Raw genomic sequence first — 17,114 nt, forward strand, 5'->3', positions numbered from 1 at the left:
TAAACACAACGACCATCCAATACTATAATAAACACAACGACCATCCAATACTATAATAAACACAACGACCATCCAATACTATAATAAACACAACGACCATCCAATACTATAATAAACACAACGACCATCCAATACTATAATAAACACAACGACCATCCAATACTATAATAAACACAATGACCATCCAATACTATAATAAACACAATGACCATCCAATACTATAATAAACACAACGACCATCCAATACTATAATAAACACAATGACCATCCAATACTATAATAAACACAACGACCATCCAATACTATAATAAACACAATGACCATCCAATACTATAATAAACACAACGACCATCCAATACTATAATAAACACAACGACCATCCAATACTATAATAAACACAATGACCATCCAATACTATAATAAACACAACGACCATCCAATACTATAATAAACACAACGACCATCCAATACTATAATAAACACAACGACCATCCAATACTATAATAAACACAACGACCATCCAATACTATAATAAACACAACGACCATCCAATACTATAATAAACACAACGACCATCCAATACTATAATAAACACAATGACCATCCACTGCTATAATAAACACAACGACCATCCAATACTATAATAAACACAACGACCATCCAATACTATAATAAACACAATGACCATCCACTGCTATAATAAACACAACGACCATCCAATACTATAATAAACACAACGACCATCCAATACTATAATAAACACAACGACCATCCAATACTATAATAAACACAACGACCATCCAATACTATAATAAACACAACGACCATCCAATACTATAATAAACACAACGACCATCCAATACTATAATAAACACAACGACCATCCAATACTATAATAAACACAACGACCATCCAATACTATAATAAACACAACGACCATCCACTGCTATAATAAACACAACGACCATCCAATACTATAATAAACACAACAACCATCCAACACTATAATCAACACAACGACCATCCAATACTATAATAAACACAACGACCATCCAATACTATAATAAACACAACGACCATCCAATACTATAATAAACACAACGACCATCCACTGCTATAATAAACACAACGACCATCCAATACTATAATAAACACAACGACCATCCACTGCTATAATAAACACAACGACCATCCAATACTATAATAAACACAACGACCATCCAATACTATAATAAACACAACGACCATCCAATACTATAATAAACACAACGACCATCCACTGCTATAATAAACACAACGACCATCCAATACTATAATAAACACAACGACCATCCAATACTATAATAAACACAACGACCATCCAATACTATAATAAACACAACGACCATCCAATACTATAATAAACACAATGACCATCCAATACTATAATAAACACAACGACCATCCAATACTATAATAAACACAATGACCATCCAATACTATAATAAACACAATGACCATCCAATACTATAATAAACACAACGACCATCCAATACTATAATAAACACAACGACCATCCAATACTATAATAAACACAACAACCATCCAATACTATAATAAACACAACGACCATCCAATACTATAATAAACACAACGACCATCCAATACTATAATAAACACAACGACCATCCACTGCTATAATAAACACAACGACCATCCAATACTATAATAAACACAACGACCATCCAATACTATAATAAACACAACGACCATCCACTGCTATAATAAACACAACGACCATCCAATACTATAATAAACACAACGACCATCCACTGCTATAATAAACACAACGACCATCCAATACTATAGTAAACACAACGACCATCCAATACTATAATAAACACAACGACCATCCAATACTATAATAAACACAACGACCATCCAATACTATAGTAAACACAACGACCATCCAATACTATAATAAACACAACGACCATCCAATACTATAATAAACACAACGACCATCCAATACTATAATAAACACAATGACCATCCACTGCTATAATAAACACAACGACCATCCAATACTATAGTAAACACAACGACCATCCAATACTATAATAAACACAACGACCATCCAATACTATAATAAACACAACGACCATCCAATACTATAATAAACACAACGACCATCCAATACTATAATAAACACAACGATCATCCAATACTATATAAAAACAAGTAAAACAGCACTATAAGTTAATGGCTGTGTTTTATTTCAAGAGGATATTCCCTCCCCTCTGACCTCGTTCACTCCCCTTCACAGATCTGATAGGGCTGGGTAGAAGAAAGCAATATGGTGGAAACTAGATGGATCTAGTGATTACACCTACTCAGTTGTTTCTACCCATGAGGGCAATGAATTTAGGCCGAGGCATCTTTTGGATTGAAACACAGCCAATAACAAGATATCTGTAGAGAAATTGCTCACCGCAATGACTCTCCCACCCTAGGACCTTTCCTCTGCTGTTACCCAGGGAGGGAGAGCCTAAAGCTGGGTACACAGAGGACATCCAGCCTGGAGCTCTGTAAGCTGTGAATAAGCATTGACCGTCACATGACAGCGCATCCCACTGATGAAAAGCACAGTGGACGCTCTTTAATATCACAACCAGTGTGCCTGCTTGAAATATAGAATTAGAATCACTGTGTGTGGAGGAAGGGAGTGTGGAACTCCGCTTGAGCTACAACTGTGTGAATAGTTTTCATCTTGTGGATGTTTTTTTGAGAATAATATGTATAAATCTGTTACGAATTAAAAGAATGGTACATATTTTCCCCAAAACTAGGTATTGTGTTTGGGTGGCAGGTAGCCTAGCGGTTAGGAGCATTGTGTTCAAATCCCCAAGCAGACTAGGTGAAAAATCTGCTGATGTGCTCTTGAGCAAGGTACTTAACCCTAATTGCTCCAGGGTCGCTGTCAATAATGGCTGATTCCTGTCTCAGGGGGAGTGGGATATGCAAAAACCTAATTTCCAATTCACACATGTGCTTGTACATGTGTAAAATAGGACAAATGTAAGTGCCCACTTAATGATTATTATAAGTAGATTAATACATTTGGTGTAAATATCAAACTGTTTACGTGGTGTAAATACCAAACTGTTTACGTGGTGTAAATACCAAACTGTTTACGTGGTGTAAATACCAAACTGTTTACGTGGTGTAAATACCAAACTGTTTACGTGGTGTAAATACCAAACTATTTACGTGGTGTAAATACCAAACTATTTACGTGGTGTAAATACCAAACTGTTTACGTGGAGTAAATACCAAACTGTTTATGTGGTGTAAATACCAAACTGTTTATGTGGTGTAAATACCAAACTGTTTACGTGGAGTAAATACCAAACTGTTTACGTGTATTAGTGTATCAGTCAAGTCACACTATTCAATCAAAACCTGTTTCCATTTTTCCAGGATTAGCTACATGCTACATGAATGTCCAAACTATAAACATTATTGTGCTTGGTACATGAATTCAAATTGTACCAGAACACCCCAAAAACCTGGTAATAGGATTTGATTGAATAGTGTCAAGGGTACAGTATGAGGAAAAAGCAGCTAATTGAGGTTCAGTGCAGATAAACAGATCCAGCCAAAGTGATGCACTCTGGGAAATGAAGTCTCATCCAAGCCCCATGTTCACCAACTCTGATAGTTTTTTAAATTTTATTAAACCAGGTAAGTTGACTGAGAACACATTCTCGCAACAACCTGGGGAATAGTTACAAGGGATGAATGAGCCAATTGTAAACTGGAGATGATTAGGTGTGAGTGCCAGATTGGGAATTTAGCCAGCATGCCAGGGTTAACACCCCTACTCTTCCAATAAGTGCCATGGGATCTTTAGTGACCACAAAGAGTCAGGACACCTGTTTAACATCACATCCAAAAGACAGAACCCTACACAATCTAATATTTTTTTAGACCAGAGGAAAGGGTGCCTCCTACTGGCCCTCCAACACCAGTTCCAGCAGCATCTGGTCTCCCATCCAGGGACTGACCAGGAGCAACTCTGCTTAGCATCAGAAGCAAGCCAGCAGTGGGATGCAGGGTGGTATGCTGCCAGTCTGGTAGTGGAGAACTACATGATTTGCAGGGTTTAGTTTCAATTAAATCAATCAAAATCGTGATAATATATTGAAGAGGTGTTTTGGCTGGAACAAAAGCATGCACACCTGCACACTTGACCCAGAGCACTGCAATGCTATAAAGGCATATCACTGGCATTTAGGTGTGTGTGTGTGTGTGTGTGTGTGTGTGTGTGTGTGTGTGTGTGTGTGTGTGTGTGTGTGTGTGTGTGTGTGTGTGTGTGTGTGTGTGTGTGTGTGTGTGTGTGTGTGTGTGTGTGTGTGTGTGTGTGTGTGTGTGTGTGTGTATATATACATCTGGATGTGTGACGCCTAAACACTTGAACCCACTCATTGTAGGCCTACCTTAAGATTACATGATCATCGTGATATACATAATAGCCAAAATGTCACCAGGACGTCATGTATTACAGAAATCAAGTCAGCAGCTTAGGTCGTGTCATTGTTGTACAGGTTACAAATGAGTAAAGGGAAATACACTTGCCCCTTTGAACTAACAAGAGCTCTTCTGTAGCCTACACGTTATGTTTTTAACGGTTAACGTTGATCCCTTTAAAGCCTACGTATTTTCCTTCAGCGAAGTCTTCTGTCACCTGTCAGAAGCGGAACATGCGCGTTTGAGAGCGCAGGGAGAGAGGGAGAGGATGTGGTGTAGTAGGATAGAACTGAAGACAGACCCGCACGGAAAACCGTCGTCCATCGACAGAAGAGATGCGCGATATCAACACAGAACTGAGAGAACGAGGGAGAGGGCGATGTAAAGATGGAGAAATAATTTGAGATGCACGCAGAGTCGAGGGGGGCCGTTTTCACCGCTTTTCACCACGTTCTTTGGAGCTAAAAACGCAGAGCGTCGCGTCGAAATCGAAACGGGGGGTGGCGGGAGGGGGCCATCATGGGGAACGAAGCGAGCCTCGAAGGCGGCGAAGGGGTGCTTGCTGGATTACCGGAGGGGCTCGCACCGGACGGGAAAGGAGGCTTCATTCGGACCTCCACGGGGGCACAGGTGGACCTGAGCCAACTCAGCGAGGATGACAGGAAGCAACTCGCCGCGGCTATGTCAAGGGCGCAAGCCAACAAGCCCGGGGGCGCGCCCGCTCGAAGGCAGGATTTTACTGGCATTTTTGTGCACTTTAAAATGTCCACTCCTCTCCGTACCCCGTCATTTAACGGGCATATTCATGAAAGAGAACGAAAGGCGTGTGTTTGTGCCGTGTTTTGATTAGGCAGAGCACTGCAGCTTGTCAGCAGTGTATCACTATGAATGGCCAGGAAAGGAGAATGCATGTTCACACCCATTCACATTTACCATGGGGATAGATGATACCATTCAAAAATGGGATAGTTGGTTATTGTTATTGACATTTACAAAGATAGTCTTGAAGCATTGATAGCTATAAGACCAATGCTGTTTTTACCATAAATTGTTAATTCGCTTAATTTATTAAATTAAAGCATCTGGTAAAATGCTGGACAATTTGTCCGTTCGTTCACAATACCGCATCAGATCAAATATTACAATGCACTAAATGGTATGATACTGAAATAATCTCTTGTAACAATTATTTGCATGCGAATTACTGCGTAAATCGTTTAATTGTGCCATTATCGAAGGATAGCCGCTGTAAAATCGGTGGTAAGACACCAGCGTTTGTAAAGAATCGAAATGCCTCCTGGGTAAAAATTACTCTGTCAAGCCACTGTATTTTTCCCCACGAAGGACGCTATCACCCCAAACAAATAGCCTCTCCACTCACGGTGCCAACATTGTATATCACCATTCCAATGTTGTCAATTATATATCATAGCCTAATCGTATTTACATAGCTTCTATTGCAAATATATGTCAAGAGTCGATATTCAGGCCGACGCTGGCTGTGTGTCCCCTATTGACCAACAATTCCCACCAGTATATCATTAAAATATCCATTGGCACACGATACACGTTATCACAAATTCCTTATCACTAATTCGCTCTGTTGGCGAGAACAGTTATTATTACCCAAGCCAGAATAGGGGGAGGGGATACATACATATTAATGTGACTATATATAGAACAGCGATCGCAAATGTCATCACAGTCATTGATTTCCCCTTATTGCATCTTGAAAGTGGGTTTTGAATTTCATTTTGGAAATGGAAAGATATCGAACATCTTGTGGAAGGAAGCGCATTAGCCAAGTGGATGAGCGGTCTGTCTGTGAGCTAGTTGCTTTCCATGGTGCTGAAACCAACAGTTGCCAATGGCAGAACTGGCGGGCTGTTTTTGTCACTTAAAGGAAAACTCCACCCAAAAACGATCTTTTGGTATTTGTTTCATTAGTCCGTTGTTGACATAGTGCCAAAATGTTTTGCTTGTCAGCAATCAAGTTTTTTCAAGATATGTAACTTTCAAAGTACAGAAATCATCCGCATATGATGTATTTTGCATCATATGATGCTGCGTTTTGCATAATTTTCTGTATTTTGAAAGTTACATAACTTGAAAACTTGATTTCTGACAAGCAAAACATGTTTGGACTATGTCAACAATGGACTAATGAAACAAATACCAAGAGATTGTTTTTGGGTGGAGTTTTCCTTTTAAACACCAATTAGCTTATGGTCTGTTGGCCTCAAATGGCAAGCTATTTTTCTCTGTAATTCATGTTTTACCTTCAGTTCAAATTCACATTGACGCTTCACTGTTCCAAACCTGAACCGCTTGATCTTATTTCGTGCTCGGCATTGATCTATCTATCATCTACGTGACAGGTTCAATCTCAGTTGATGAGTAGCAGGGTTGCACCTGACAGCAGTGTAGGCTAGGCTGTCTATCCCGTCTATCTCGCCTCTCAGCTCAATCTAATAAGGCCATCTCAGTTTACCCCATTGAGCTGTCTCGCACTCTCTCTCCTATATCTCCATGATCTCTCAACTGTAGATGTCATTCAGCGCTATTCACTTTCCCATCAGCACTAGCCTAGGGCTGGTGCTATGCTTGCTTTGTGCTCACTGTGCCGATGATAGGCCTATGTCCAATGGCTTTGGGGTGAAAGGTTAGCTTGTTGTGTCAGTCAGAGGCTTAAGTGCATTTCATCATTGAGCATTTAGCCTACAGTATTGCTCAATACCCCCAAAGAGCCAGACCTCATGTAGGCCTTGTGGTTAAGTAGGCTATGTTATTACAACACATCATACCAGATTGTTGAGACGTCTGTAGAATTTGAGTGATGAGTTGTCATATAACGATTATCATTCTTAATGATTTGGTTGTTTGGAAGATCTGTTTATTTGGGATACATATGTGTCTGTATGTGTGTTGAATGATGTATTTAGGAGCTCTTCTGCGGCGATGGTGATCATGAGTGTGTAATTAGTCTCATCCTTAAGTTTGGCAACCGGCAAATATCAGCCATTTGATAGTGTAAAGTAGCTTCCCCTCCTTGTCTCCTCTCCTTCCTCTTCGCTGATCTGAAAATGCAACAACATGGTGGAAGCCTATGGCAATTTGCTTTCACCTATCCAGCTCTGTCACATCAGTACAGATTAAGGAAAGGAGGGAAAGAAAGGAAGTCACAGAGTATTGAAATTCATACACACCATCTATTTCCATTTGTACTGCCAAATGACTCTTCTTTGTTTGTTTCTTTATTTATTTATTTCTTTCTTTCTCGCACTCTCTCTCAGGCCCTCGGAGGCAGATGTTCAGCAGCGGCCCCAGCAGCCAGGAGTTGGACCCTCTGGTCGGCTTAGCAAGAGTCGCACCGTAGACGCGTTTGGAGAGGGCCCCACTGGCAGGCCGGCCCCTGGCCGCAGTCCCTCGTCCCTCAGCCTCTTAGAGTCCCGATTTAGGCAGGAGCCTAAGGACTCGGAGAAGAAAACAGGCATGTTTGGCTCCAGCTTCCTGAGTGGGGCCAACCCGCTTAACGCTGTCTCGTCCATGACGTCCCAGGTGTCCTCTGGAATGTCCTCCATGTCCTCCGAGGTTACCTCCATGGGCTCCGGGGTCAACATGCCCTCATTTGGCCTGTTTGACAAGGAAGAGAAGCCTGGAGAGAAGCCCCAAGGTGGGCCCCCAGGGCCGGGCAGCAAGGGCCCCCAGCAGGGGGGGCCAAGACCCCCTGGCCCCGGACAAGGGCCCAGACCCCCTGGGCAGCAAGGGCCCAGACCCACTGGTCATGGACCCCCTGGGCAGCAAGGGCCCAGAACCCCTGGCCCCGGACAAGTGCCCAGACCCCCTGGGCAGCAAGGGCCCAGACCCACTGGTCAAGGCCCCCCTGGTCAGCAAGGGCCCAGACCTCCTGGTCAAGGACCCCCCGGGCAGCAAGGACCCAGACCCTCTGGTCAAGGACCCCCCGGGCAGAAAGGGCCCAGACCCCCTGGTCAAGGCCCCCCTGGCCAGCAAGGACCCAGAGCCCCTGTCTCCGGACAAGGGCACCCTGGGCAGCAAGGACCTAGACCCCCTGGCCCCGGTCAAGGGCCCCCTGGGCAGCAAGGACCCCCTGGCCCCGGTGCACAGCCAGGCGGGCCAGCTAAAGCTGGGGGTCCCCCTGGTCCACAAGGCCCTGGTAAACCACCTGGAGGTGGGCTGTGTCCGCTGTGCAAGAGTACCCAGCTCAACGTGGGCTCCAAGGAGCCGCCCAACTACAGCAACTGTACCATGTGTAAGAACCAGGTCTGCAGCCTATGTGGATTCAGCCCCCCAGACTCGGAGGTAAGAGAAGGCCCTCTCTCTCTAGCTTGCTTTCTTCCTCTCTCTCTCTTTCTCCTGTTCTCTGGTATATATTTATACTACCCTTTCTCTCTCTCTCCACCGTATTTCCATTTTCCCACACTTCCTTTGTCGCTGTTCCTCTCTGTCTCTCTTGCTCTCTCTCTTACCCTTAAAATGTATTTGTACTGTAGTTTGTACTGACTGAGGGTCTATTATATGGTGTTTTTTTGCATCACATTCTGTCCCAGATGTATCAGACACTTCATTCAATTAAATGTCTACTGCCAGTGTCGTTGCATAGATACAACAACCAACGTATGCCTTGAATTAGTTAAAGTTTTCGGTTTCTGTTTATTAGTACAAAATTCACCCAGCATGTCTAAATGACATTTCACCTTCACAAGAGAAGCACAGTACACCATTACAGTACAAAATATACATAAAAAAGGTGAATCAATAAAAACCAACAGTTAATTCTGATACCTAAAGAAGCCGAGCGATAGTTTTTAAGCATTAGCATTTTTAGCATGAGCCTTTTTAGCATTATCCTTTTTAGCATGAGCCTTTTTACCATTAGCCTTTTAAGCATGAGCCTTTTTAGCATCAGCATTTTTAGCATGAGCCTTTTTAGCATTAGCATTTTTAGCATGAGCCTTTTTAGCATTAGCCTTTTTAGCATGAGCCTTTTTAGCATTAGCTTTTTTAGCATGAGCCTTTGAGCATTTAGCATTCTAGAGATGCCCATGCAGTCAGGCCTAGCTCGGTAAATGCCCCTCATATTAACGCCACACAGCTTGAGGAACAGAGGGGCCATATGGACAGTGGGGAAGCTATCAAGGTGACTCATGTCATGGGCACAGGAAGCCTCCAACCGCCGGCCACTGGCAGATTTCAGTAACCAACCACACGAGCCATGCACCCCCGAGGCATGATGCCTGTTGAAACTGAGGGCGGCAGGTGATCTGATACTTATCCATATAAGGTATTTATTATAGATATACAGAAAATACAATACAAATAATGAATTCAAAGATTTGGTCATCAGTGCCCCTCTCAAAAAAGTATATCTTTGCACACGCTATCAGATAAAACAGCAGAATCACAAAGTGGTCATATTTTGCATCTCTTTTTCTGGGGGTAGAATTATTGAGCATGGTAATCACAAAGACGGAACGGAAATGTGAGTGTAGTTCTATGCAAGACACTGATAATAACCATGTCAATATTGTCCTCTTTTGTCGGGTTTCTTGTTGTAGACAATGGTAACCAAGGCCATGTCCTGTGTAGTGAACAAACACATTACACTGTAGCTAAGCTTGTTGTCAGGATATGTGAGGAAACTCCATCTTTAGAACAAACATACAGTATATATCATGTAGGAAATCAGTATGATTATCTAATGATATATGTATAAAGTGTTACTGATGCATCAATACAGTGGTTTCCCATTTCTAACTAACCATGAAATGCATCTACTTTCATCAGAGTACTTTTCTTATATTTCAACAATGAATCAACCAATAAACATTTCACATAAAACAAATAAAATGGTTTGTAATGATAGGATTTTTGCCTCAAATTAGAGAAATGTTCCATTTGTAATTCAGCCTTGTCGAATAGTACATTTAATGGTGGTTCTGCAAATTGCCACGATCTGCAAATACAGCTCCCGTTACTGCAACACGTAATTAGTATAAATCATTCAATGTGCTTTTAAATCCCTCATGAACCGAGCGAAAAACAATTTACAGTGTGAAAAGAGAATCATGCATGTTATTGAAATTTACTAATTAAGTTATTTTTTCTCTGAATTACTGTGATGTTTCACTTAAAGGAAAGGATTTTGTGTGTGTGTGTGTGTGTGTGTGTGTGTGTGTGTGTGTGTGTGTGTGTGTGTGTGTGTGTGTGTGTGTGTGTGTGTGTGTGTGTGTGTGTGTGTGTGTGTGTGTGTGTGTGTGTGTGTGTGTACCTGTATATACACTACATTAGGGCTGTGATATTGGGCTGTGATATCGCAATATTGTTTTCATGGCAAATATAAAAATACAAAGCAGAACATACTGTTTGGTCCTTTAAAAACCTGCTGTATGTAAAATATTGTGTGCTATAACTTGGAAAATAAATACATGTCACTCTGGATGACAACATAATGGTATTTGTTTCCAACATTACGGCTGTTTTCCTAAAGAAGTTCAATCCGCTTCCTGTTTTGTTTCCTTGCCACGTTACTAATGAGTATCGCGATACTGGTACCGTCCCGGCCATACAGTACATGTGTGTATATGTGTGTGTCGTATGTGTGGCTGACCATGTTTTGGATCTTTTCAGGGCAAAGAGTGGCTGTGTCTCAACTGCCAGATGCAGAGGGCTATGGGGGGTATGGATGACCCTCCTATGATGGGCAGGGGCTCTGCCCCTCCTTCACCCTCAAGGAAAGACCCTGACAAAGATGGCAAGAAGCCCAATCTACTGATTAAGCAGCAGAGCATCTCCGACAGAGGCTTAACCCCTCCAACCACGCTCAAACAGAAATCCCCCGGCCCATCTTCCCCGAAAGGCAGCCCCCAGCCCTCACCGGCCAAAGGTAAACAGGAGTCCAGCTTCTTCGGGGGCCTGGGGGGCATCAGCCTAGGGGGGCTCACCGACGTGGCCAAGCCTCCAGTCGCTGCCTCCCAGGCGGCCGAGTCCATCACGGGAACAATGTTCAGTGGCTTTGGTGGGTTCACTGGATCAGCCAAACCTGATCGGGCCAAAGCCGCTGCTGGTCCCCAAAAAACAGCAGAGTCAGTGACGGGAAAGATGTTCAGCGGGTTCGGTGGTTTTACAGAGACAGCCAAGCCCCCGGCGGCTGCCTCCCAGATGTTTGGCTTTGGCTCGTCCATTTTGAGCTCGGCCACCAACCTCATGACCACCGACTCTGTGGACTCTGTGGATGAGAAAGCTGGTTCTCCTGCCGATTCTCCTGCCGGTTCTCCTGCCGGCTCTCCCCCAGACTCCCCCTTCTCTGCCCCCTGTTCTCCCCTCGGTTCTCCCCCGGACTCTCCCTTCTCCGCTCCCGGGTCTCCCCCCGACTCAGACAGGCCTGACACCCCGCCTGCCTCCAAGAAGGCCCCCAAACGTGTCGTCTCCCTGCTGAAGGACCAAAAGTCCATAGAAGCAGATCCCTCCGTGGAGCCTCTGAAAGCGGGGGAGCCGCTTACTATGGCAACAGGCTCGGGGGCCCAGGAAAACTGCCCTCTGTGTAAGGTGGAGCTGAACGTTGGATCAGCAGACCCCCCTAACTACAGCAACTGCACTGAGTGCAAGAAGAGTGTGTGCAACCTGTGTGGCTTCAACCCCACACCTCATCTTGGTGAGGTAAGACCAGTACAGCTTTCACTACTGCTAAAATAGAAACAGTTCTGCTGAAAGGTACACAAACCATACAAGGATTTCAGCCGTTTCCATTTTTACAGTAGGTGGGTTAGGGCTACAGTCTTCTGTACACTCCATGTTGTTCAGTCACTCACTGGCTATATAAAAACCACGTCTGCAGTCAATTTGGTTTCTATATCTTCCAATTGTAATCAGGACACAAATATTGACACCCTGTTTAAAGGTACAGCTCTTACCATAAGTGAACCTGAACGTTGGTCACGGTCTTGGTTGTCATGACTGCTGCAAGTGTTTGACCTTTGAGGGAGTGGTTTGTGGTTGATGTGTTTAGCCTTCCCTAGCCTCCTAGCTGCACTGTAGTCTAACTCTAAGCCATTGTGGGGCTAGGTTAATAAGGCTAAATGAATGCCATTTAAATGGCCATCTCATTATTGAGCGCCATTTACACTTCAAAAGGATGCCACTTGACTCTGTAATCTAAGAGAGGGGTGTGTGTGTGTGTGTGTGTGTGTGTGTGTGTGTGTGTGTGTGTGTGTGTGTGTGTGTGTGTGTGTGTGTGTGTGTGTGTGTGTGTGTGTGTGTGTGTGTGTGTGTGTGTGTGTGTGTGTGTGTGTGTGTGTGTGGTCATAGGAACCAACTACTCTTTGATTTATTACTAGCGTGTCCCATTGACACTGAATTAACATACATCACTTACATTCAGTTCCCAAGAACAGATGGTTTATGGGGTCATCGAATTGTATTAATAGAAGAACTGCACAGAATTTCATTCAATTCAGCAAATCAAAGCTCGATGTCAAACAGTATTCTGAGGGGAAAATACAGCAGTAGCCTACTTATTGCATGTCTACTGTGTAACCGCTGTATATGTTGGTTGACAGGTCAATAGGGTGTAATAAGGCTAGAGTTGGTTTCTCAATTATAATAGCAAGTTTGGTTGAACTGTGACTAGATTGTATTTGTTATCGACCATGTCTGGCTTGGCTTAGGAGCTACTCACAATGTAAGTTGTTCAAACTTGAGTGAAAGCAGTGAAAGTGTTGAAAGCAGGTATAGTTGAGCTCACGCGAATGCAGGTTTGGCGTAGCTTCACATGCTAGCTTCACTTTGCTAGTTGGTAGTTTAGTGTTTAGCGGCATAGCACGTGGCCAGTTCCCTTAGTAATCATGCTACTGGTCTATTTAAGGTGTTCCGAGGAGATTAGGCAGTCTAACTCCTTGTCACACGGTGAGAACCATGACTCCACCACCACGCCCAACAAGATGGCCGCCACTCCATTATGAAACAACGTCACTGAAGAGGCTCTCCATTTTCTCATGGAGTTCATCATTTACGTTTAGGTTTATTTAACATTATTGTATGTAGAAACACATACACTGTGATGTCATACAGTACTTCAAAAGACAGTTAAAATAGAGGTAAAACACACATCATAGACCCTCATGTGTCTTTGTGTTGGCTCAGACAGCTAGTTACTACAGTACTACTATGTACCCTAAAGTTGTTACTAGTGTAATTACCTCATTACTACACAGGTGGCACTTACTTTACCTACTAATTTTAGCTCCTAGAGGAGCAAAGGCCCTCAGGTTATGGCTTCTGGACTACACAGGTCAACTCAATATAAAATGCTACCAATATCATAGACTGGTGTCTCTGTGTTGTCGTACTGGCCCATCTTTGGCAGTAATGAGGAGCAGCGTATTCCTCGAATTAAGTCCAAGGCACGGGGAAATGTGTAATTACGTTGGGGAGATCAGCATCCTAGGTGATTATGTTCTTACATGGCCTAATGAGCCAAAGATTAGGTGTCTCTGGACCAGTGTGTCTTAACACTGCAACCATTATACTTGTTTTGCTCAAAATCAGGGTTGTGTTCATTAGGCACCAAACTGAAGAAAACTGACTGAAATAGTGAGGGACTAGCTGGACTTGTCCAATAAGAAATGCTCATTTTCATTTCCAATGCAAAACGCTTTGTGACAGTGTGCAATTATGAACACAACCCAGGTGCGGAGTATAACCGACAGAGATGAAATACCACCATGTTTCAGGGACTATGTAAATTCATCTTTACTCAGTCGAGAATGAATAGGACATTCTGATCATGGATTGAAAAGGTTCACTGAAAAACATACTAATTGAAAAAGTCCTAATTTCCTGATTTAAACATGTTGAATTTCGATCCCAAACCTGATTTTAACTGAGCTGAAATTCAATTCAACCCAACCAGACACGCATCTAATCTAAACCAATCCATTCAAGGATGCTTCATGAAACTGAAAGTGTGGTGATTGATGGAGAGCTACGTAGAGCACTGAGTCCTTTGTGATGAAGAGGAATAGATAGTTCATGTGAGTCATTGGTCTAGGACAGGGCATGGTGCTGGATGGCCATGTCAACGAGGCTGCTACTGCCTCAGTCTACCTACCTCAGTACACTGACTCATCCCCCCCTTTCTCTGCTTCGTCAGCAGACATGCCTTGCCTCTGTCATTCTCCCAACATTTGCTCCGAGCTGAGAATTTGTTTGTGTGTATTTGTTTGTGTTTATTTGTGTGTGTGTGTGTGTGTGTTTAGGGGGTTGTGTGTATGTGTGGGGGTTGGTGCATGCATTGCATTGAGTCTGAAGGAGCATTTATCTGTGTGTTGGTGTTTGTTTGGTGTGTGGTGTGTGTTGGTGTTTGTTTGGTGTGTGGTGTGTGTTGGTGTTTGTTTGGTGTGTGGTGTGTGTTGGTGTTTGTTTGGTGTGTGGTGTGTGTTGGTGTTTGTTTGGTGTGTGGTGTGTGTTGGTGTTTGTTTGGTGTGTGGTGTGTGTTGGTGTTTGTTTGGTGTGTGGTGTGTGTTGGTGTTTGTATGGTGTGTGGTGTGTGTTGGTGTTTGTTTGGTGTGTGTTGCTTGCTGTGTAGGCATGCTGTAGAAAAAGTCATCTCTGCTTCCTAAAACGATTTAAAGAGCATCAGGAAGACTGTCCCAGTCAGAAGAGGTGTCCCTTAACCTTCCTCAATATGAGCCTCTCTCTCTCTCTCTTCTGTTATTATCTCTGTTCATTTCTCTGTTTATTTGAGTGAATAACTGTACATGTCAGATAAAAAACTGAAAACAGGCCTGATGGAAACAGAACATTGTCGGGAACCTTTCCTAAATGTTGATCAAACAAATTACATTAGACCAGTGGATTATAATTCCTTTTTTTGTCCGAATATTAGAATATTTGCTTGGAAATCTTTTGACAAATGGATGGGAACCTAGCTTCTGTCTCTCTGTCCCTCTCTCTCTCTCTTACTGTCTCTTTAATTTTGTTTTCTGTCCCTCTTTCTCCCTCTTTATATTTCTCTTCTACCCATCAGCTCATCAAATCAAATCAAATCTGTACTTTAGTAGTTTAGATGTTGTTCTCAAGGATCTCTGGCTGTTCTGCCTCTACTGTTCTGCCTCTACTGTTCTGCCTCTACTGTTCTGCCTCTACTGTTCTGCCCCTACTGTTCTGCCTCTACTGTTCTGCCCCTACTGTTCTGCCCCTACTGTTCTGCCTCTACTGTTCTGCCCCTACTGTTCTGCCTCTACTGTTCTGCCTCTACTGTTCTGCCCCTACTGTTCTGCCCCTACTGTTCTGCCTCTACTGTTCTGCCCCTACTGTTCTGCCCCTACTGTTCTGCCTCTACTGTTCTGCCCCTACTGTTCTGCCTCTACTGTTCTGCCTCTACTGTTCTGCCCCTACTGTTCTGCCCCTACTGTTCTGCCTCTACTGTTCTGCCTCTACTGTTCTGCCCCTACTGTTCTGCCCCTACTGTTCTGCCTCTACTGTTCTGCCCCTACTGTTCTGCCTCTACTGTTCTGCCTCTACTGTTCTGCCTCTACTGTTCTGCCTCTACTGTTCTGCCTCTACTGTTCTGCCTCTACTGTTCTGCCTCTACTGTTCTGCCTCTACTGTTCTGCCCCTACTGTTCTGCCTCTACTGTTCTGCCTCTACTGTTCTGCCCCTACTGTTCTGCCTCTACTGTTCTGCCTCTACTGTTCTGCCTCTACTGTTCTGCCTCTACTGTTCTGCCTCTACTGTTCTGCCCCTACTGTTCTGCCCCTACTGTTCTGCCTCTACTGTTCTGCCTCTACTGTTCTGCCTCTACTGTTCTGCCTCTACTGTTCTGCCCCTACTGTTCTGCCTCTACTGTTCTGCCTCTACTGTTCTGCCTCTACTGTTCTGCCTCTACTGTTCTGCCTCTACTGTTCTGCCTCTACTGTTCTGCCTCTACTGTTCTGCCCCTACTGTTCTGCCTCTACTGTTCTGCCTCTACTGTTCTGCCTCTACTGTTCTGCCCCTACTGTTCTGCCTCTACTGTTCTGCCCCTACTGTTCTGCCTCTACTGTTCTGCCTCTACTGTTCTGCCTCTACTGTTCTGCCCCTACTGTTCTGCCTCTACTGTTCTGCCTCTACTGTTCTGCCTCTACTGTTCTGCCTCTACTGTTCTGCCTCTACTGTTCTGCCTCTACTGTTCTGCCTCTACTGTTCTGCCTCTACTGTTCTGCCCCTACTGTTCTGCCTCTACTGTTCTGCCTCTACTGTTCTGCCCCTACTGTTCTGCCTCTACTGTTCTGCCCCTACTGTTCTGCCTCTACTGTTCTGCCTCTACTGTTCTGCCTCTACTGTTCTGCCTCTACTGTTCTGCCCCTACTGTTCTGCCCCTACTGTTCTGCCTCTACTGTTCTGCCTCTACTGTTCTGCCTCTACTGTTCTGCCTCTACTGTTCTGCCTCTACTGTTCTGCCCCTACTGTTCTGCCTCTACTGTTCTGCCTCTACTGTTCTGCCTCTACTGTTCTGCCCCTACTGTTCTGCCCCTACTGTTCTGCACCTACTGTTCTGCCTCTACTGTTCTGCCCCTACTGTTCTGCCTCTACTGTTCTGCCCCTAC

General features: G+C 43.8%; 1 protein-coding gene across 1 annotated transcript in view; it reads left to right on the plus strand.

Moving 5' to 3' along the window:
- The first annotated feature begins 5,028 nt into the window (after window positions 1-5,028).
- The window catches only part of LOC120049168 (protein piccolo-like), a 106,672-nt gene continuing 94,586 nt past the window's right edge, over window positions 5,029-17,114 (plus strand). Inside the window, exons 1-3 of the mRNA XM_038995396.1 lie at window positions 5,029-5,237; window positions 7,803-8,829; window positions 11,158-12,186. Of these exons, the coding sequence (XP_038851324.1) occupies window positions 5,029-5,237; window positions 7,803-8,829; window positions 11,158-12,186 (2,265 nt within the window). The remainder of the gene's footprint in view (window positions 5,238-7,802; window positions 8,830-11,157; window positions 12,187-17,114) is intronic.

This window comes from Salvelinus namaycush, chromosome 6 (assembly GCF_016432855.1).
Source record: "Salvelinus namaycush isolate Seneca chromosome 6, SaNama_1.0, whole genome shotgun sequence".
NCBI classification, from domain to species: Eukaryota; Metazoa; Chordata; class Actinopteri; order Salmoniformes; family Salmonidae; genus Salvelinus; species Salvelinus namaycush.